The following is a 23,902-nucleotide window of genomic DNA, read 5'->3' as shown; positions in this document are numbered from 1 at the left end:
AATTCTAAAACTTGTATGGAACCAGAAAAGACCCCGAATAGCCAGAGGAATGTTGAAAAAGCAAAGCAAAGCTGGTCGCATCACAATTCTGGACTTCAAGCTCTATTTTACAAAGCTCTCATCATCAAGACAGTGTGGTACTGGCACAAAAACAGACACACAGATCAATGGAACAGAATAGAGAGCCCAGAGATGGACCCTCAACTCTATGGTCAACTAATCTTTGACAAAGCAGGAAAGAATGTCCAATGGAAAAAAGACAGTCTCTGCAACAAATGGTGTTGGGAAAATTGGACAGCCACATGCAGGAGAATGAAACTGGACCATTTCCTTACACCACACACAAAAATAGACTCCAACTGGATGAAAGACCTCAATGTGACACAGGAATCTATCAAAATCCTTGAGGAGAACCCAGGCAGCAACCTCTTTGACCTCAGCCACAGCAACTTCTTCCTATGAACATCGCCAAAGACAAGGGAAGCAAGGGCAAAAATGAACTATTGGGACTTCATCAAGATAAAAAGCTTTTGCACAGCAAAGGAAACAGTCAACAAAACCAAAAGACAACTGACAGAATGGGAGAAGGTATTTGCAAATGACATATCCGATAAAGAGCTAGTATCCAAAATCTATAAAGAACTTATCAGACTCAACACCTAGAGAACAAATAATCCAATCAAGAAATGGGCAGAAGACATGAACATACATTTTTCCAAAGAAGACATCCAAATGGCCAACAGACACATGAAAAAGTGCTCAACAGCACTCAGCATCAGGGAAATCCAACTCAAAATCTCAATGAGCTACCACCTCACACCAGTCAGAATGGCTAAATTTAGCAAGTCAGGAACGGACAGATGTTGGCAAGGATGCCGAGGAAGGGGAACCCTCCTACACTTTTGGTGGGAATGCAAGCTGGTACAGCCACTCTGGAAAACAGTATGGAGATTCCTCAAAAAGTTGAAAATAGAGCTACCCTACAATCCAGCAATCGCACTCCTGGGTATTTACCCCAAAGATATAAATATGGTGATCCGAAGGGGCACATGTACCCCAATGTTTTTAGCAGCAATGTCTACAATAGCCAAACTATGGAAAGAGCCTAGATGTCCATCATCCGATCAATGGATAAAGAAGAAGTGATATATATAAACAATGGAATATCATGCAGCCGTCAAAAAAAAAAAAAAGAAATCTTGCCATTTGCAACAATGTTAATAGAACTGGAGGGTATTATGCTAAGCGAAATAAGTCAGTCGAAGAAATACAAGTATCATATGATCTCACTGATATGGGGAATTTGAGAAACAAGACAGAGGATCATAGGCGAAGGGAGGGAAAAATGAAACAAGACGAAACCGGAGAGGGAGACAAAGCATAAGAGACTTTTTTTTTTTTTAAGATTTTATTTATTTGAGAGAGAGAGAATGAGAGATAGAGAGCACGAGAGGGAAGAGGGTCAGAGGGAGAAGCAGACTCCCCGCTGAGCAGGGAGCCTGATGCGGGACTCGATCCCGGGACTCCAGGATCATGACCTGAGCTGAAGGCAGTCACTTAACCAACTGAGCCACCCAGGCGCCCAGCATAAGAGACTCTTAATCTCAGGAAGCAAACTGCAGGTTTTTGGAGTGGAGGTGGGTGGGAGGGATGGGGTAGCTGGGTAATGGACACTGGGGAGGGTAAGTACTATGGTGAGCACTGTAAATTGTGTAAAACTGATGAATCACAGACCTGTACCCCTGAAACAAATAATAGATGATATGGTAATAAGAAAAGTTTTTTAAAAAAGACATTTGAGTACCTAGGTGGCTCAGTCATTAAGTGTCTGCCTTCGGCTCAGGTCATGATCCCTGCGTCCTGGGATCGAGCCCCACATTGGGCTCCCTGCTCAGTAGGAAGCCTGCTTCTCCCTTTCCCACTCCCCCTGCTTGTGTTCCCTCTCTCGCTGTGTCTCTCTCTGTCAAATAAATAAAATCTTTAAAAAAAAAAAAGACATTTGAGAGTTTTTTTACACTTTCTTTTGCCAATTTTGTCTTCTGATTTTTTGTATATAATGTGGTCTTTTAGAATTATGCAATTAAGAAATGTGAAACTTGTTTTAATATTTTTGATACTTTTTGCCAGTTTGATTCCCCCCCAGAATTGTCAGACTCTATAATTCCTCTAGTAAGTATGGTAAAAAAAAACACACTTATTTTATTCTGTAAAATGTTTTACACATGAGACACAATATTTCCTATTATTTAATAGCAACTAAGAATATATTATTGGGGCTCCTAGGCTAAGAAGTGCGATGCCGGGTGGCTCAGTCAGTTAAGCATCTGCCCTTGGCTCAGGTCATGATTCGAGAGTCCTGGGATCGAGTTCCACATCCAGCTCCCTGCTCAGCAGGGAGTCTGCTTCTCCCTTTCCTTCTGCCAGCTGCTCCCCCGCTTGTGCTCGCCCTTTCTGTCAAATAAATGAATAAAATCTTAAAATATATATATATATATATTACTTAATTTTTATCTGTCAGATTTTCTCTATTAGATTTTCCTCAGGCCAATGAAAATACATTTTTACCTTGGAGAAAAGAGGCAAAGATACTCTCAAATCCTGTGACACCCTTCTTTACAATAGAAGATACTAAGGCAAAACACAGGGAAAGGTCAAAATCATGACAGACTTTGAAGGAAAAAGTTTGAAGGAAAAACTTTAGAATATTCCAACTGTTCAGCATTCTTACCTACTCATGTGAAAATCTAATATATGTTGATTTGGAAAGAAAAAAAATCCCACCTTAGGTGTCTGCCTTTGGCTAGATTCATGATCCCAGGGTCCTGGGATCTAGTCCCGCGTTGGGCTCCCTGCTTGGCGGGAAGCCTGCTTCTCCCTCTCCCACTCCCCCTGCTTATGTTCCCTCTCTCGCTGTGTCTCTCTCTGTCAAATAAACAAATAAAACTTAAAAAAAAAAGGAAAATAGCACATGTACATTATATCATTTCCTAATGGTTTAGAAGATAATTTTTTTCACAGTTTTCATAAAGGTCTATTTCATTATTGGTGGTAGTGCATTAAACAGTTAAATACATTTAAATAATGTTTAGGTGACTGCACGACTGCAGCACTGGTAACTAGATAGATAACCAATTCAACTAGAAACCAGCTAACAAGTAACTGTCTGAATATTTAAAATACAGCTCTTGTTTAGTTCATCCTTTGATTTGATCACCTTCTTGGGCAGGGGGGAGCCTGCTGATTACACTGGAAATATATTAAGGCCAAATCTTCTGATATCCATTCCCAGAGGTTTCTTTAGATAATTTACAAGACTTCCCTAGCATCTGTTGAAATGAGATGAAAACAGGGTATTAACCAAAACATTTAAAAACATCTGGCCCCATTGTTTATTTTGATTCTTCCTATGCATAAAATGAAAGTAAAAGGAAAGATAAAAAATTTGCGCCAGTTACTGTACATCCTCTTGGAAGCTTAGGGTTTTATCAGGTTGTGAGGATTATGAAAAAGGATTAAGGAAAAAGGAAAAAAAATAACTTTTCCTTTCCTGGCATATAGGTCTTTAAGAACAAGTTAAGGTATTTGATTCCAATACTTGGTAAATGGGGTCTTTGGCAGCAAAGCAAGCCACTTGCCCATAATAAGCAGAACTTTTTTCTTCTTTATTTTTTCTTTTTCTTATCCTTTAAAAATAGCTTTGTAACTGTTTTTGTGTTCCATAGACTGAAGGATTGAGCAGGTTTCCTTGTTCAGAGCTTAAACCAGCATGAGCTCTTACAGTGACAGTTTCTTCTCTACCAAAGCTGCGTCTTCTTACCCAATATGTTCAAATGAGTGTCGTGGTGTGCAATATTTCACTAAGCCCCATTTCTGTTCTCTGTGCAAACCTTGAAATACATTCAACATTTGATTATTCATCAATCTAATGAAATAATCATTATACTTTTGCTTCCTTTCTGTCTCTTCTGTTTTCTATATTGGAGATAGTAGACAGAATAAGGAGGGAAGGAGAGAAACTCACACCATCTAATTTTTGTTTGGTTTCTAAACCTGCAAAATGGTAAACCAAATCATATTTTATGATTTAAAAATTGAGATTATGTGATGACTATTTCAGCTATTTATGCCTCATATTTGTGTAAATAATAAAATATTTATGTTTATCATTTCTCTTTATTATGGCTTATACTATATGAGAAATGTTACTAACACAGAGCTAAATACTTACAGTCTAGATATTGTGTTATTTGATCATTGCAAATGACAGCCTGAGGCTGACCTATAGTCTCTCAAATCTTTAGATTTTTTTTCCCAGAGACCTTACTTATTTACCAAGTAAGATGAATAGAATCCGATAGGTTAAAGGGAAAGGCCAGTGAGAAGAAAAGATGTTTCAATAACTGAAATAAGTTGCTTTGAAGAGCAGTGCTAAAATCCATAGGAAAACACGGTGCATAAATTTGGGGCTTGAAATCAGGAAAGTGTATTTCTAATTACCTACCTCAAATTCTTTGGTGTATATGGACACATTGAGTGATGACTAATTGGTAGAGAGGGAGAGAGGTATGTAGGGAGAGGGAGAGAGAAAGGAAGGAAAAAGAGGAGAAGAGAGAAAAAAGAGAAAAGAAAGATTGTTTCCTTAATTGGGCCACTGACTACCTGGGGGTTCTTGAACAAGTCATTTAAACACATGGCAACTAAATTTGGTTGACCAGATCTATAGGGATTTTAAAGTTCTAAAATACTACAGTTCTATTAAAAATTAATTAGATTCTGAAAATAATTTTTAAAAAGCTGATTATAATCTCACCAAACATAGATGTTTTCTCTCCCTTATTAAAATTAATATTTAAAATGCGTAGTTCTTGTTTTGTGCTGGTACTACTCTAATAGTGTTACATCCATTAATACATATATCCTCATTTTATAGATGATTAAGCTGGAACACAGAGTTTAAGTGTCTTGGCTTACCAAAGGTCACACTGTGGGGTTGAGTTTTAACCCCAGTCAGTCTAGATACAAAGTCCATGCTCCTAAAAACTAAACTTACCCCTCTCTTAAGTCTTCTGTGGTCGCTCTGCTTTTCACACACGTGGTGGTGATTCTAGTGTGAAATACTTCACTTATCATCTTATTGGTGAAAATGGAGACCTCACAGTTTAGCATTAATGAATAATCAGACGTGTTCTATCATAATTTCTTTAACTTTGCCAACTTCTGGTGAAATGCTTCAGTGTTTTTTCATGTCAAATGCTTACTTTTTGGAATCCTTTCCTATAGTCCACATTATTACAAAGCTTTCTATCTTTAATTCTAAAATACTACCAAACTCAATCCCCAAAACTTCTACTAGATGACAAAATCCTGGAATGAGCCAAGGCATCTTTGTTACTTATCAGGGTAGCAGACGTGAAGAAAGAATTATTTTTGTAATTTTAGAAATAAAATTTCAGGTGATTTTAACTTACAAATAGATGCTTTGTGGCCATGAGGATACATGCTTGTTTGTTTATTTCACTTATTTAACAAATATCTATTAATAGTCTAATAATATTAAACCAATATATTAGCTATATGTATAAAAGTGGTAAAATATATGCAGAAATAAATGTAATACTCAGAAAGAAGTAAAAAAGTGCCTTGAGAAGAAAAAGAGACTGAGGGCTACTGAAGGAGGCAGAAGGGGAGGACTACATCCAGACTGGAGGGACAGGGGCTGTACTGAGGGCAGGCTGCATGGAATGATAGTCTTTGGCCTAAGAATAGAGCAGGTGTGAACATACACCGGAAGCTTAAAAAGGGAAATCCAAGTGATAAGTGGATGTAGACACGTGCACCGGGGTGGGAAAGTTACTATGAACAGCTAAGCACTTTGAATATAGGGAAATAGTTAAAAGGAATGGAGATGCTCTTTGGGTGGCACCGCATCACTGATGCCACAATAAGGAGCTGGAATTTCTTTTTTTTTTTTTTTTTTTTTTTGAGAGAGAGAGAGAGCGTGCACGAGTGGCAGGGAGCAGGCAGAGGGAGAGAGAGAGAGAGGATCTTAAGACTCCATGCTCAGTGTGGAACCAGACACAGGGCTTGATCTCACAACCCTGAGATCATGACCTGAGTGGAAATCAGTAGTCAGATGCTTAACCACCAGAGCCATCCAGGCACCCCTGGAATTTATTTCTTTTTTTTTTTAAGATTTTATTTATTTATTTGACAGAGAGAGAGAGACAGCCAGAGAGGGAACACAAGCGAGCAGAGTGTGAGAGGGAGAAGCAGGCTTCCCGCAGAGCAGGGAGCCTGATGCGGGGCTCGATTCCAGGACCCTCATGACCTGAGCCAAAGGCAGACGCTTAACAACGGCACCCAGGCGCCCCTGGAATTTATTTCTTAAAATAGGTATTTAAACATCTGGTAAACAGTTTCAGAAGAGTTTTGATTTAGAGAGATTAATCTGGCTATGGTCTGTAGAATAAATTTTGGAAGCAGCAGACTCTAGAAGCAGGAGGATTCCCCTAACAGAGTTAGAAATAAGAGGACTAAAATTGGATAGTGACCATGATAACAGAGAACAGAGATAAGAGTCAAAAATACTTTGGAAGAAAATACAAAGTAGGGGCGTCTAGGTGGCGTTGTTAAGCTTCTGCCTTCGGCTCAGGTCACGATCCCAGGGTCCTGGGATCGAGCCCCGCATCGGGCTCCCTGCTCCGTGGGAAGCCTGCTTCTCCCTCTCCCACTCCCCCTGCTTGTGTTCCCTCTCTCGCTGTGTCTCTCTCTGTCAAATAAATAAATAAAATCCTTAAAAAAAAAAAAAGGAAAATAGGAAGTATTTGGGAAATGATTGAATGGGACACAGGAAAGAAAGTTACTAAAAGGGGTTTTATCCTTTTGTATTGAGATTCTGGAAGGAACTAGAGGACACTGAAGGAGAAGCATATATGGAAGAGTAGCACATGTCCAGTGCTATGTTTATACCTCGAGCAGACTCAAAGGAATTTTTTTTAAGAAAACATCTAGAAAGTAATTAGAAAAACACAAACAATGCAGAAAGAAGCAATGAAAAAAGGAAACACAGATTAGGACTCTGCCTCACAGATAGGACAGTTAAAGGACCACAGTGAAAGAGTTTATACAGGTAGAGAGTATAGGAAGGGGAAAGCTCCACAGAGAGGTCCTTGGGAAGACTACATATTGGGAGAAAGGAGATAATTATTAAGTGCACACATCTACAAAACAATATTATAATTGTATCTTACAGTCATGCCACAAATATGGAATTAAGAACTTGAGACAACCAGCAAGGAAAAGGAATAGGAAGGGATATCAATAAGAATCATAAAACGAGTAGGAAAAACCTCTCTGGAAAAAATGCAGTTGGAGTCAGGGGTGAAATGTGCTTTAAGCAGGGAGGCTGAATTGTGTTCAAATGCTTCCAAAGGAAGACATTCTAAGGAAAGCCTATTGAAGTTCAGAATCAATGGGGCCTTTTCAGAAAGAAGTTATGGTAGAGGTGGGAGCAGGATCCAGATTCCAGTTCGAAGGTCAAGAGGAGTTGAGGGAGTATGTAAAACGTATCCTTTCAATAAGGTTACCAGTGAAGGGAAGAGAAAATACATATCCCTCGTTGGAATGAGTAGTAGGATGGAGTGAAGAACTATTTTGGTTTAGGATAGAACTTGATTGAGCAGTGTCATAAACTCAAGAGGACAATCTAGAAATGAAAAGCATAAAACATAAATGTAATAGTCAATGAGCAAGTGGCTGAAAGAGTAGTCAGAAAAAGCTGGCTGAAGGCAAAAGAGTGAATGTTAGCTCCCCATGAAGGAGATACTCTTTCCTCCGAGGCAGGAGGAAGGAAGAAGCCATGAGAAGACACATACACATACTGAGGTAGAGATAGGGGGAGTTTAGATTTCATGACCGAGGGAATTTTGATTTTATGCATTGCCTTAATCTCATTTTTTGAGAAGAGGCCAAAACTTTTAGATAAGAGTCGGCTAAAAAATGAGACAGATTAACACAAATGAGACAAATTAACACAGATAAAAGGATCGTTAGCTGTTTATAGGCTAAGCAGAGAGTATTTGGACTTGAAGTATTACCAGTTGACCTTGTCTTACTGCTTTTTCAATGATTCTCTGGCTGCTAGGAGCAGAAGTGGATAATGCAAGGGGAGGTTTACCCAGACACTGATATTTACAAAAAGAATTGGGTCAGATAAGGGAAGGACAGAGAATTTAGGATGCTACACTATTTTTGCTCACTGACCTGGCAGAACCTTGGAGAGAGAGTGAGAGGAGGGAAAGGAACAATTCCTGAAGGGGGTTATTATGTGAGAATAAGGAGTAGCTAAGGAACCCTAAACACGAAGGTAGAATAAAAAAGTGACTGTCATAGGATTGAAATAGGAGGGGTTAAAAAATAGAAAGTTGTGTTCAGAGAGGCAGATGTTGGAGTTCAACATCTTGGATCTGAAGTAGATTCAGATGATTTTGAAATGAAATGAGGGTGTGTATGGGAAGTCAAAACTAAGTGAGGGATGCTCAAGACCCATGAATGATTATCAACAACAGCGACGACGGAGACAACGATATACCACCTAACCTTATTAACTATTTGTTCTGTGCTAGGAACTGTGCTGAGTGCTTTACTTCTACTAACTCAGTTCATCTTTACCTACTGACTGTGTGGTAGGTAAGATTCACAGCCCTTGGGCTGATTACCCTCCTCCCCCACCAATGGGTTGAATTGATTAATAAGGTTAGGCCGTATATAGGTTTTTAATTTTCTAGGCACCCTGAACACTTAAGGTTCACACAGGCATATGCAAACAATCCATTAAGGACAGTACAGAGCAGTTAACTTAGAATAGAACATGTTGCATAACACTGGCTATGGCTGTAGATATTATATAAGGCACAGTCTCTGGACTGTTTGAGAGAGCTAACATTGCAAATACAAAAAAAAAAAATCTCCCTAGGAGCATCTGTCTTCAGAAAATACAGGATTTTTTTGAGGAATTGTGATTTTATGCTCTTATTTTTGTTACTTTTTAAGCATAAGTGAAACTTTTGAGTCATTTTTATGGTTAAATATATAAATTATTTTAGTCATTTATTATACATTTCTCACATATTTTTAGGAATTGCGAACAACTGTAAGATGAAATTCAATGCATGTATTTAAGCTAAATGCATTAGTACTTTATTAGTAAATAGAGAAGTGGGCAGGCACTCTGCACGGATCATTAAAAATGCATCACTTAACATTCTTACACACCTGGTTGCGTTATGATAAGATAATCGCAGCAATTTTTGTTCCCAGTTTCGTTAAATAGACTACTCAGCACTATTACACCTTGTATAGTTATTGCCACAGAATTCCAAAACCCCAATCAGGTGAGGGTCGTGGCTACTCCATAATTACCATCTGTTTAGCTATGTTAGTGTTTCTCATTATAACTCAGAAGGTCAATGATACTGTTCATGATGGCAAGGCAGCAAGACCAGAAGAAATGAAATAGTTCTGAGACTAAGGAGGCTCTGCTACTCCAGCTGATGGACAGTTAATTGCTTGAGTGTAAAACAGTGAGAACACTGGGAGAAATAGAGAACTTTGCCATATGGTTGATTTCCAAGTACAATATTATTTGGTGGTTTTTCAATAAACTACATTGTTCAATTAGAGAACATGAGCATATCCTGTGGCAGAAGAAGATATAATCTCTAAAAAAGCAACATTTGTTAATTTTTTCACAATCTCAGACTACTTGGATGAACATTCCAAATCCCTTAGACCGGTGTTACTCCTCCTTAGCAGCACGTTAGAATCACCAAGGACTTTACACATTACCAAAGGTGTGGCCCCACCCCAGGCCACTTAAATCTGAATCTGAGGAGGGTGATACCCAAGCATGGAAATGTGTTTTCTAAAAGTGCTTTGGGGGCCTCTAATGTGCTAGGAAGGTTTAAAACCGCTATTCTACAATTAACATTAAAAAATAATAATTATCATTATAGATAGATCCATTTGTGAAAAACTAGAATTTTCTTTTTTAGTTTCAGTTCGTACTGCTTATATAGGAAGACTTGCATAGTTCATATATTAACCATTGACTTTAATTAATCTTTTAAAATTAATTAATGAGTAATCCCTTGAAAAGTTAACATCTGACTTCTTAGGTCCTATAGAGAAATTTCAAATGTGAGAATCGAAAGGCATTTATTCCTAGGAAAACATTTTAGAATCTGTGCAAAATGTTCTTCTAAGCATATGGGATTTATGTTTATCCATAGGGCCATGTGATTAACTCTACCATTTTACTCGAGTAAAGAGAAGAATAAACAAATACATGTAAAGCTCTTACCTTAAAAAAAATACTTCCGTAAATATCGTTAGATACTTATTGCCTATAAACATTTTATAGTGTTTAATATTTTTCATATTTAAATAGATCAGATATTTTCAGAGAAACCCTTTCCACAGGTTTTTAGAATTCGCATTAAAATGTTTTATAATTAGGTGACAAAAGATCACAACTGGTAGGGCTAAGAGCACTAACTTCTCTTCACGATGCCTTTCAGAAAGAATATAATTGCCCCCCTCATAAGTGGCCAGTGTTCCCTCCATATTATCTTTTTGATCACCTGTAAGAAAAATATAGACTAATCTAAATTTAGTTTTACAGAAAATGTGAAATAAAATGCTACTTATTAATTTTTTAAAACCTCTGACACCTTGGCTCTGTTTCCAGTTTGAGATTTTTGAGTACTATATTTTTTTTAATTTAAAATGTCTCAAAACTATTTGCTATAGTCTCATTAAACTCCACACATTGTTTTCAAAAGATATTCTTTTCTTTTTGTTTTTTTTCAACTAGGACCCCTACTATGGCTGGTGGCCTATTTTCTATTGACAGAAACTACTTTGAAGAGATAGGAACTTACGATGCAGGAATGGATATCTGGGGTGGAGAGAATCTTGAAATGTCTTTTAGGGTAATTGCATTTTACTTTATTTTTTTAACTCTAAACACACTATGCTGTAGCATGCACATATAGACCCAGTAATTTACTGTCAAATCTTTTTTGTGTGTGAAGTGATACAAATTACTGATCAGTTGGTCATCTTAATACTTACTTAGAAGCTTTGCTAGAGTTTTTTGCATGCAATATTTACTGTTAAATGGGAAATTATAGCTATTTTTAAAGTTTTCAAAAATAATTCCTTTATTCAGAGTACAAAGACATTGGGGCTTTCAATTTTTGAAATAAAGAAGGGCTTTATTTCTTATATAAAGCATTACCCTATAAAATCGCATTGTGTTTTTGAACTGAAACTTGGAAGTATTTATGTTACCTGAATTTGCAAGTGCTGCCTGAAGTTATTCTCAAATACCTTTAAGAATAACGCATGGTCAAAGGAACTCTGGATAATTCTGCAAGTAGCATGATTGATTTCACAGTTATAGACATTATTGTTTGATGAATCAGTTTGAATAATGCAAATTCACTTATTAAATGGCCTTCCAAGCAAATGAAAATTAAGGATTAATCCTTCATGCATATGATATTGGAAAGCATATGAATAATATTTATATTTTGTTATATTTGGAAATCTAAAAAGCAGACACATGTGCCTTCATGCTAATAAATGATAAGTGCTGCAATACTGTTTTTTCTTCAAACCACATATATTATTATTTTTAAATTAATTAAGTTAATAATACTGTTGTTTTCTTTCTTCCTGGAATTTAACATGAAATATTCAAAATGCTGTATTGATTTTGCCAAAATTGTGTAATAAAATTATTAGAGTTTAGATATAATTATGAAGTGCCAGAGTTACGACTTTTAATTTCTCATTTAGAAAGTAAAGTTTGTTTTTCACTAACAAAATATAAATATATGATGTGTAAGAAAAGTTAAAATTTGAGAATAAAAATTACTTTGAATTTATATAATGTGGAATTTAGTGGATCTCAATAATCTGAATTATTTTAGAACTATTAGAATGGCCTTCTTATACAATTTTTTGCCTATAAACCTTCCTTATAGCCAAATGTCTGAGAACATCATTAGCTAATGGAATTGTATTCTTTCCATATTTGCTTATGTACTTATGGTCAGATTAGAACTTGCCCCACAAAATTTAGCACCATACTCAGGAATGTTTTCTTGACATCAGGCACATGATATATCTTTCACAACTTTTAGGGACATTGGGGGACCCAACCTTTCACTTGGTGTAGTTCTCAAAGTGCAGAAAATAAGAGGTGACAGTTAAAAAAAGAACAGAAGAGTGGAAGGAAGGAGGGAAGGAAGGAAGGAAGGAAGGCAGGCAGGAAGGAAAGAAAGATGGGAGGAAGGCAGGCAGTATATTCAAAAGCTGAAAAAAAAAATTTGCTCTTACCCTGGGATGTAGCAATGAGAGTATTTACCCATTCATTAATCAATGTTCCTTTGATATTGTGCTGGGATTATATAAGGAAAAAAATCAATATAGCAATATTGCTATTATCTGTGATCCTATTGCCCAGGTTTTTTTCCTTTTTCTCCTCTTTTCTCCTCACCTGTTAAGCTTGATTCTCTGCCTTTCATCACATAGCTTCCATATCGGATGGATGTTCTTTATCTAACTAATTGAAAGATATGTTAGGGAGCAGCTTAGTGGAGTAATATGAAAAACCAGGAGAACATGATCAGAAAATACAACAGACATATAAGTGCACCAAAAAAGAAGATTGGGGAATATGGTAGGTGAAACAGATACCAGAGGGACAGAGTGAATGCAACTGGTGGCCATAAGAATGATCAAATTCCAAGAAAATGACACAAGAGGTTAGTTGTGATTGGTTGTTTGACATTATGAAGAAATAAAGCACAGTAACATCCCCTTGTCTGTGGTTTCGCTTTCTGCGGTTTCAGTTACCTGCAGTCAACTGTAATCCAGAAGCAGATGATCTTCCTTCTGATGTATTGTCAGAAGGTCAACAGTAGTAGCCTAATGCTCTGTCACAGTGCCTACATCATTTACCTCACTTCATCTCATCAGGCAGACATTTTATCATCACATATCATCACAAGGGTGAGTACAGTACAATAAGATATTTCCAGAGAGAGAGAGACCACGTTCACATAAATTTTATTATAGTATATTCTTATAATTTTTCTATTTTATTATTAGTGATTATTGCTAATCCCTCACTATGCCTAATTTATAAATTAAACTTTATCATAGTTATGTGTATAGAGAAAAAAGCATAGTGTATATAGGGTTTGGTACCATTCTTGGTTTCAGACATCCACTGAGGGTCTTGGAAAATATCACCCATGGATAAGGGGGACTACTGTAAGAAGTGACTGGTTTGAATAATTTAAAATGTACCACTGGCTTTAGTTTCCCATATGCTTTCAATAGAAACAAAATTTATATTTTGCTTTCTATTTGACTCTTTTCTTTTTATTACTTGAATGTAAATGTGTTCTTAATAGTACTCTAGCTGAGGAAGATATTGAGTAAGAGAAAATGCTAGAAGAGTATATTAGCAAAAGAATGAGACTGTCCCTTTAGAATAATTTCATGACAAGATATGTGACCTAATGAAATAATAATACGTTGAGGATTTAAAATCAGAAAATCTGAGGCTAATATCCAGGTCAATCATTATACAACAGACATATATTGAGCCTGTAGTATGTACTTTACACTTTTCAGATGCTGAGACTACAAAAATAGATAAGGCATGATGATTTTACTCTCAAAGAACCACATTTCCTTGAGAGAGATACATAGGTATTATTGACAGTTAAATGTGATTATTTTATAAAAATATGTATGAGATTTTCTTGTCTCTGTCATGTTAGTATAGGCAAATCACTTAACCTCCACTGTGAAAAGGTGAATATAATAATAGTGAAGTTAATGTTTTGTACCTCTAGTCTATGTAAGTAGAGTTTGGCTGGCCCTAAGGAGTTCAAGCCAATCCAAAGGAATGTATTTGTGTGGATTGATTTATAAATAGTATCACTTGATCTTTGATGCCCAGAGTATTATAAGTACTGAGAGATGTTGAAAATGTGATGAAAATACAGACCTCCCAAGAAAGATACATTCTATCTCTTTGACACAATGAGTTTGCATACAGTTTCAAAAGGTTGAAGAATCCCTTGACTTCACAGGATAAACATCTTTAGCATAAAATAATAGTGACTTCTAATACTTATATAAAGCTTATAAGCAAAATAGCTGAGAATTGGACTCCAGCATTCTGAGACCAGTGGCTATGTTACTCTTATACCACTACTTCCCCATTACAATTTATATCTTCATAACATGACAGTCCTAACAGCTGATAGTATTTTCAGGAGGGGAGGGAGGAGCTAACAAGCAAATGTAATCTTCCCCCACAGTTCTGAGATAGTTGTCTCATCTAGTGATCTCATCCTCCTCTTACAGGCTTTAGCCTCTTATAGTAGATGATACACATCCAGTAGCAGTGTGAGTGTGTACAGGCAGATCCTAATGCTTCTGAAAACTTGGTCTCATATATTGCTCTCCACTCCATTACATAACAACCCAAATAACATAAATCCTAAGAATACTGTGTAATATTTGTTGAGTTCTTATTCATTAGTTGTAGGGGATACAATAGTGATCAAAACAGACAAAACTGTGTGTCCTTATGTCACTTATATTTTAGTGGAGACAAACAATAAACAAAAGAAATAAAATGTATTAATATATTAAGGATAAGTGTTAAAGAGAAAAAAAATAAGGGAAGAGGAATATGAAATGGTAGATGTTGGAGATGGGTAGGGCTTGAAATTTTAATAGGAAGAACTCTGAAATGAATATCCATATAACTGATGACAAAATGAACCCAGTATGGTACGAATTTGCCCCTATCAAAGGAGTCATCTATCTTTAAATGATATTCCTGATGCCACCATAAGTACCACCCAATAAGCATTATCACCAAAAGTCCTTGCCTTTCATGAGCAATAGCACAGGAGTGGTATTCCCAAGAGTGCACAATGTTTTGTCCATCTTAAAATGAGATAATCTGCCACTGTTGAACGAATTGAGGTCATAGAGAAAGAGAGTAAGAAGACAGAGGAGCATTTGACTTCTATGAGAGGTAGACTAGTGGTTCTAAGAATGGAAGCCAGGCGGCCTCGGTTCAAGATGGCTGGAGCACTTCCCGGCTGTATAAATTTGGATAAGGTAGCGTGTCTTCTAAGCTTTAGTTTGTTTATATCTGGAACAAGGAAAATTGTAACACTTTCCTGATACATTTTTGGGGGAGATTAAATGAGATTTTATAGATAGTGCTAAGCACCCTACTTACCACACATGAAGTGTGTCATAAATGGCAGCTTTTATTCCTGCAGTGCTTGTAAGCTGTGCAGCTTTGAGCAAGTCACGAAGCTCCTGAGCATCACTTAGTAACAACCTTGACCTTAGTAATCTCGCCTTGACTACAGATAATCAAATGGAGAACATATATGAAAATCCCTTTAAAACAAGAATACGCAATACATACATAAAGTGCTCCTGCTCTAAGAGTTAGCCAAGGTGTGGTTCTAAAACTTCCCTGCCCAGAAAAGAGATTAAATTTTAGAAAAGAAAAGAAAAAAAAAAAAACTTTCTTTTCAGACTGCTGCAATATCCTTTGAGGTAACTACAGACATCCTAAGAACCTAGACGTTAAATATTTACCCATATTCATATTATTGAAATAAAACACTCGATCACCAAAAAGCGTCATCTAGACTTGATGTAACAGGTACAAGGTTTACACACACACACCTGAATCAATCAAAAAATGGACAAAATATATGAAATAAGCGTTTCAAGACACTGGATAGCAGGTCACAGAGAATAATGGTCTGAGAGATGGAAATCAAAAAAGGAGAGCCCTAAGTTTTCCTCAGCTTACTGTCTTGAGAAAGTGTCTAGATGTCAGCAACAAAAGGGGGACCTCGGCAGATCACAGCCAACTCCTGAGTTGAGAAGATGAAGCAAAATGTCTGGGAAGACCTAGGCAGCTAGAATTTGGTGTACAGAATACTGGAGAGGAGAGAGTTGCAAAGACAGAACTCAGGAGATATTGAGTGCAGATCAGCACATATGTGTGAGAAAACAACTAAGATTGAGGAAAAACCATCAGCAAGATTAGAGGTCTCATTGCCCAGTGCTCACTTAGGACCAGCAAGAGTGCCTGTACTCTCCAGCCAGGGTGATTCATGGGATGTGGGGAAAGATGAATATTGGGAAACTATATAATACACTTCTAAATAGCCCATGGATCAAAGAAGCAGTCAAAAGTGAAATTAATCATATTTTTTCGCTGAATGAAAATGAAAACACAACATATTAAAGTTTGTGGTACCACTAAAGCAATACTTAGTGGGAATTAATAGCACTAAACATCTATATTAGAAAGAAGAAACTAAGATCTAAAATTAATGACTTCAGCTTCCCCCCACCTTCAGAAAATAGAGAAAAGGAGAGTAATCCCAAAATATATAAGAAAAAGGAAAAAATAAAGATTTGAAGTGGAGATTATGAAATATAAAAGAGGAAAAGTTTAGATGAAAGCAAGGAAATCAAAAGCTGTTTCCTTGAGAAGATCAATAAAACTGATAAATTTCTAGCCAAACTTAATTAGAAAAATAGAAGACACAAATTACCAACATTGAGAATGAGCAATGTAACCTCATTATGGACTCTACAGATATTTAAAGGGTAATAAAGTAATATTATTAACAACAGTATGGCAATAAACTTGACAATTTTGATAAAATAGACTGCTTCCTGAAAAGACACAAACTATCAATGCTTACAAGAAAAAAATATATCAAGCAAATACCCCAAAATCTAGTAAGGAAATGAAATTTGTCATTTAAAAAAAATACTTTTTACAAAGGAAACTCTGTTGTCAGATGACTTCACTGGTGGATTCTACCAAACGTTGGGTAAAATAAGAACAGTTCTACACAAATTTCAGAAAATTGAAGAAGACGTACTACCTTCCAACTTGAACTATGAGGTCAGCATTACTCAAATAGCAAAACCTGACGGACATTACAAGAATAAAAACAAATCAGTAGAGAAAGGATAGTTTTTCAACACATAGTGCTGGAACAACTGGATATCCATGTAGACAAAAATATCTTAAATCCATACTTCACACTATATAAAAATTAATTCAAAACATAAAACCTAAAATTATAAAATTGTAAAAGAAAACATAAGAGAAAAACTTTTCTGACCTCTGAATAGCAGCCCATAAAAGTACAAATTGGCAAATTAGAGTTCATCAAAATGAAAAATATTTGCTCTTCAAAGCCACTGTCAAGAGACTGAAGGGATAAGCTCCTGACAGGAAGAAACTGGCAACAAATAATTTACCTGATAATGGACTTGTGTCCAGAAAAACAAAACAAAACAACCCCAAAAACTAAGCAAATGGAAAAACTCTCTCAGAACTCAGTGATAAGAAAAAAAAATCAAACCAATAAAAGTGACTCAAAGATTTGAACACATACTTCATGAAGGCAAACATAAAGATGGCAAGTAAGCACATGAGAAAATCCTTAATATTATTAGTTATTAGAAAAAATGAAATTAAATCCATAATGAAGTCACACTACCCATCTATTGGAATAGCTATGATCAAAAAGGACCATAGTAGTTAGAATTTGGAAGAACATGAAAAGGAGGTGGGGATGTAAATGGTAACAATAACTCTGGAAAACAGTTTTACTCATTCCTTTTTTTTTTTTTAATTTTATTTATTTGACAAAGAGAGACACAGAGAGAGAGGGAACATAAGCAGGGGGAGTGGGAGAGGGAGAAGCAGGCTTCCCACCGAGCAGGGAGCCCTATGCGGGGCTCGATCCCAGGACCCTGGGATCATGCCCTGAGCCGAAGGCAGATGCTTAACGACTGAGCCACCCAGGTGCCCTTCTTTCTTTTTTTTTTTTAAGATTTTATTTATTAATTTGACAGGGAAAGAGAGAGCACAAGCAGGGGGAGCCGGAGAGGGAGAGGCAGGCTCCCCAGTGAACACGAAGCCCAATGCAGGGCTCAATCACAGGACCCTGGGATCATGACCTGAGCTGAAGGCAGATGCTTAACCGACTGAGCCACCCAGGCACCCGGTTTTACTCGACTTCTTAAGCAACTCCTAGGTATTTACTCAAAGGAAAGGAAAGCATATGTCCATACAAAGAGATGTATACTAATGTTCACAGCAGTTTTATTTGCAATAGCCAAAAGCCAGAAACAATCCAAATGTCCATTAAAACGTGAATGGTTAAACTGTGGTTTGTCCATACATGGAATACTACTCAAAAAAATAAAGGAACTATTGATACACCCTACAACATTTTGAATTTTGAAATAATTGCATTGAATCAAACAAGTCAGACAAAATAGATTACATACTGTATGAGTCAATTCATATAAAATTTTAGTAACTGCGAGCTAATCTATAAGTGACAAAAAGCAAAGTTGTCTAGGAACAAGGTATTGGGAGGGGAAAGGAGAAGTAGAAGGAGGGAACACATGAAAACTTTTGGAGGTAATGGATATATTTGTTTATCTTGATTGTGATAATGGTGTCAATTATGCAACTTAAATTATGCAGTTCAATGTATGTTAATTACACTTCAATATAGCTGTCAAAATATTCGCAGACACACACAGACACACTCTTTCTCTCTCTCTCCCCACTCCTCTCTCTGCAGATATTCACCAGAGAGAAAGAAATGAAGAGAAAATGTAATTGATGGTATCTAGTAACTATAGACCTCTATACTTTAGATTCTTACTATATGTTAGCCCAGTTACTTTTAAATACCCTGTTGATGGGAGTCTAGCAATCTATCTGTCAGGACAGTTGTGTGGATTAAATGAGATTTATTGAGATTTTTAATAAGCTGTCCCGTACTCTGGAAATATTAATTTTATTATCGTCACCCTTAAAATATAAGCAATTTTTTCAATAGCCAGATTTTTTAATCAGCAGGATGGAATTTTAAGTGTCCCAATTTTCTTTTTCTTCCAAATCACAATGAAAACAGTGGTATATTTATCTGAAGGATATAACCAAGTGAAATATCTTATGATGTGAAATCCATTTATTTCCAAATTGCACAAGCAATGAAGTGGAAAAGGAATGAGAGCTGACATAATAAATAATGGAAAATGAAAGGCAAAGGTTCTTACTGAGCAGAAGAGTATGGTAAATGAGGCAAAGAAGTTTGTAGACTTTTGGGGGATTGTAATATGCTAGCTCTTGGAAGTATTTAAAGAAAGTAAAGAACTTTCTAGAAATACCCACACAGTTCAAATATTGGCAAGCAAAAATGTCAGTTATAATAATTTGTTAGACAGAAATAAATTTAGACAAAAGTCTTTTTATTTCTGTTAGAACTCTATGTTTTTTTAAATTTGAGCAGAGTGGATTGTCAGTGTACTAAACTTGACTGTGTTTGTTTATTTGGCCAGTCATAGAAACTGGACTATAATAAAAATATTTCAGTTAAGTGAACTTAATCTCACCAAGTCCATGTGTTATCCACGATTTTGGTGGCTGTGGTTTTATGGAACCCTTTTCTCTAAATTTAATAAAGCACTCTCTTAATGTTAATATAGAGATTTCTTAGCCTCTTCCCCCCACAGCTTTATTGAGATATAATTAACAAAAAATGCATATATGTGATGTTTACAACATGATGATTTGCTAAACATATATATTGTCAAATGATTACCACTATCACACTAATTTACATATCCATCACCTCACATAGTCACCGTATGTGTGTGTGTGTGTGTGGTAAGAACATTTAAGATCCACTTACATCAAAATTCAAGTATATAATACAACATTATTAACTATAGTCACCATACTGTACATTAGAGCTCAGAACTTATAACTGAGAGTTTTTACCCTAATAGCGTTTTTTTTTTTTTTTAAGGCTGGGGGGATTGTGATGCATGCCTGGCTCAGTCAGTGGAGCCTGGGACTCTTGATTTGGGGGTTCTGAGTTAAAGCCCCACGTTGGATGTAGAGATTACATAAAAATAAGACCTTTAAAAATAATAAAAATTTTAAAAAGGTAGAAGGTGGGATGCCTGGGTGGCTTAGTGGGTTAAGCACCCGCCTTCGGCTCAGGTCATGATTCCAAGGTCCCGGGATCCAGTCCCGTAGCAGCGGGAAGCCTGCTCCCCCTGCTTGTGTGCATGCACTCTCTCTCACAAATAAATAAAATCTTTATTTAAAAAAAGGCTAGGAGGTCATAAACTGAGATCATGTTCATGTATAGCCTCGTTAAAGAATATAAACCAGTATTAATGATTATTCAATCCGGCAAACTTCCCTCTGGTTACCTGTTTGGTGTAGAGTACACCTAAAACACATTGCAAATAGCTTGAATTTTTAGCTTCTGTGCTTATAATTAGATCTTCTGGCGTCTGGACCACCACTATATCCTCAACCATTGTTTAAACATATCTGTTTATTCAATCACTTTATTCTTTGTTTAATTGAAAGCACAGAATAAAATATCTCTAAGTAAAAGGTAGCTGAGATATTGTTCCTAAGACTGTGTTACATCTATTATATATTTTTAAGGATTGGGTCAGTAAGAGCCATATAATGATATTCAACTAAGGTTTCTACAAAGGACTCTATGTTTCCAAAATAAATGTATTAGAATTCTGTTCTGAATGTTAATTATAATAAATACCTGATTTCATATGGTCTCTTAGAAAAAACAAGTGAACAACAGGAAATTAGGTATTAATCAAACTTTAGCAAACATTAACAGAACTTGTTTGGCTTTTAAAGTTAAAATAGTCTCAGGCTTGGTTATTTTGATGTAATAACTATACCTCTTCATTTAAACTTCATTAAACTTTCCAGTTCACAAAACCAGATATGAGAATAAACTTGTGTTAAATAGTCATCATTGTGATTCTTCACCTTGCAAACATACCAAACGGAGACATCGTTTTAGAAATATAAGGCATTGTAGGAGACTTAGGTACACCAGAAGTTGTTATTAATCTCTGGCTCGTTTTTATAGTCACATAATTATCTTTTAAAGTGATATTTTTTGGAAAAATAATTCTTCTGAGTTGTCAGTAGCACTCACAATCTAAGGTCTTCTTGAACTAATAGTATTTACTACTTTTTTTCACAGCCTCTCACAGTCTTATCACATGAGTGTTTCTGTGGAAAATGTAAACATATACTATATTCATCAACCTGGAAATATACTCATCTAATGTCTGTCTCCTTCTGTCTACACTCTGTTTATTCTACCTATCTAATTTCTGTGTATGTGAGTCTATATGAGTGTGAATAATTAAATATTTATGAAGAGCCAGAATGTGAGTCTTTAGTAGCAATTATTGTAAAGGATATAATGTGACAATAAATATATGAATTTTAAAAGTTTACAGCATAGGGGCGCCTGGGTGGCTCAGTTGGTTGAGCGACTGCCTTCGGCTCAGGTCATGATCCTGGAGTCCCAGGATCAAGTCCCACATCGGGCTCCCTGCTCAGCAGGGAGTCTGCTTCTCCCTCTGACCCTCTTCCCTCTCATGCTCTCTTTCTCTGTCTCTCAAATAAATAAATAAAATCTTAAAAAAAAGTTTACAGCATAGTCTGTATTGCAAATGAGGGCTGAGTGGTACTCACCAGACATCCTGTAGGAGTTGGGACTCAAATAATTAAGAGAATTAGAGAATTATGAAACCCTGGAAGATGGGTAGGAATTAAATGCATAGAAAGAGGAAGAAATTGAATGAAAATAATATAAAATAATACATTTTCAATTCCATAAATGTATAAGGCAGAGATAAATCATATTTTTATAAGATTTATTCAGAAATACACCTTGGAAATATATTTTATTCAAAGATCACTCTAAGTGTTGTTCTATCTTCTTGGATTAAACTATTTAATAGAATTAAAAGTATACCAAAGAGAAATCATTGATTTCTGAAGTATGATAAAAACATCTTTGACAATATTGTACTTAAAACAAATACGGTCACATTTCAAACATTCTAAGCAGAATCTCTCTGTATATATTCAATAGGCCACGTATACCTGGCTTTTTTAGTGAATTTTAGGTCATTAAGAAACTAACAATCTGCATTAGAAACAAGTATCTGAAATGTTGGATAACACACTCCAATCCTGTGACTGTTGATCCTTCCCTGCTAATATACACAAATATCTCATACATACCCACATTTGCTATAAAAATCTTTATGATCCTTCTGATTCTAAATAGAAAGGGCCTCAATTTAACTGCTTGAATTTATGGCAATGAAAAGAGTTATATGAAGAATGTTAATGTGCTCAGAATTATTGCACAGAAAAGTCTGACACCTACTATTATGGCCAGATTTTGCTAAAGCCTCCCATTAAGTGTACTCAATCACACACACATGCAAGTGGTGCTGAGAAATAAGGCAATTATCCTACTGATTTACATTTGAAGTGCATCTAAAATATTCTGATAATGAAATGTTTTACTTTCTTTTTGTATCTAAATATATGCTGCTGTGAATTAACTTTGACTATTTATTTTCCAAATTAGGTTCTATTTTTTCTTTATGGAAAGGGCAATTGGAAGTAAGTAACTTCTAAAAAAATTTCTAGTATTGAAATTTTAAGAATCATTGATATATGCTGGGCTTGATTAAATGAAATAAACCTGACATTAAATTCAAATAAAATTCGCAATGTTAGTTCAGAAAATGTGCTAATGGTAATTTAGTCTTGTGATCTTACGCTAGAGGAAGATGACAGAAAATAAATGAGTAAAGAAAATTACTCCATTAATTCCAGATAATGACAAGTGCCTTGAATAAAATAAAATGAGAGGCAGAGCCCTGCATCACTTTAGAGTGGACAGGGAAGACCTCTAAGGAAGCATTTTAGTTAAAACCAAACTGACAGGGAGAATTCAGCTGTGCAAGGATTTATTTAGAGGGGGCACAATCAAGGTAGAGCATAATGCAAGAGAGTAAATACCAAAGGCCTGGGGCTCCTGGGTGGTTTAGTCAGTTAAGCATCTGACTCTTGATTTCAGCTTAGGTCATGATCTCAGGGTCCTGAGATTTGGCTCAGTGCTGGGCTCAGAGCCTGCTTAAGATTCTCTCTTAATCATAGAAAACAAACTGAGGGTTGCTGGAGGGGAGGGGGGCTTGGGTGATGGACATTAAGGAGCACACGTGATGTAATGAGCACTGGGTATTATAGACTGACGAATCACTGAACTCTGCCTCTGAAACTAATAATACACTTTATGTTAATTAATTGAAGTTAAATAAAAATAAATAGGTTAAAAAAAAGGTTCTCTCCCTCTCCCTCTGTCCCACTCCTCTACCCCCCAGCCCCCACTCATGAGCACATGGACTCAATCTCTTAAAAAAGTACACAAGGCCTTAGGCACCTATGAAATGATGAGCTGAATTCTGATATTCCAAGTCTTTAGGATCACAAATATCCTAAAGCTTTTGGTGAAGTAAAGCTTTCTTTTTCAAGGGCTAAGAAATAATCATTGTCGGGGCACCTGGGTGGCTCAGTCGTTAAGCATCTGCCTTCCTTCGGCTCAGGTCATGATCCCAGGATCCTGGGATCTAGCCCCGCATCGGGCTCCCTGCTCCGTAGGAAGCCTGCGTCTCTCTCCCACTCCCCCTGCTTGTGTTCCCTCTCTCGCTGTCTCTCTCTCTCTCTGTCAAATAAATAAATAAATAAAATCTTAAAAAAAAAAGAAATAATCATTGTCTCAGCACAATATTTGGTTGATTGATTTATTCAGCCAATAATTAATATGTACCTGCTGTGTATTAAGCACTGTACTAGCTACTAGAGACA

General features: G+C 36.2%; 1 protein-coding gene across 2 annotated transcripts in view; it reads left to right on the top strand.

The window, feature by feature from the left end:
- Window positions 1-23,902, top strand: part of GALNT13 (polypeptide N-acetylgalactosaminyltransferase 13) — a 566,099-nt gene that overhangs the window by 357,056 nt on the left and 185,141 nt on the right. For both annotated transcript variants that reach the window (XM_025854761.2, XM_073884009.1), the window contains exon 8: window positions 10,874-10,991. In XM_025854761.2, the coding sequence (XP_025710546.1) occupies window positions 10,874-10,991 (118 nt within the window). The remainder of the gene's footprint in view (window positions 1-10,873; window positions 10,992-23,902) is intronic.

The sequence above is a fragment of the Callorhinus ursinus genome, unplaced genomic scaffold (assembly GCF_003265705.2).
Source record: "Callorhinus ursinus isolate GAN/ISIS: 27379988/994484 unplaced genomic scaffold, GSC_fseal_2.0 scaffold2, whole genome shotgun sequence".
NCBI classification, from domain to species: Eukaryota; Metazoa; Chordata; class Mammalia; order Carnivora; family Otariidae; genus Callorhinus; species Callorhinus ursinus.
This window is presented reverse-complemented; position numbering and strand designations above follow the sequence as displayed.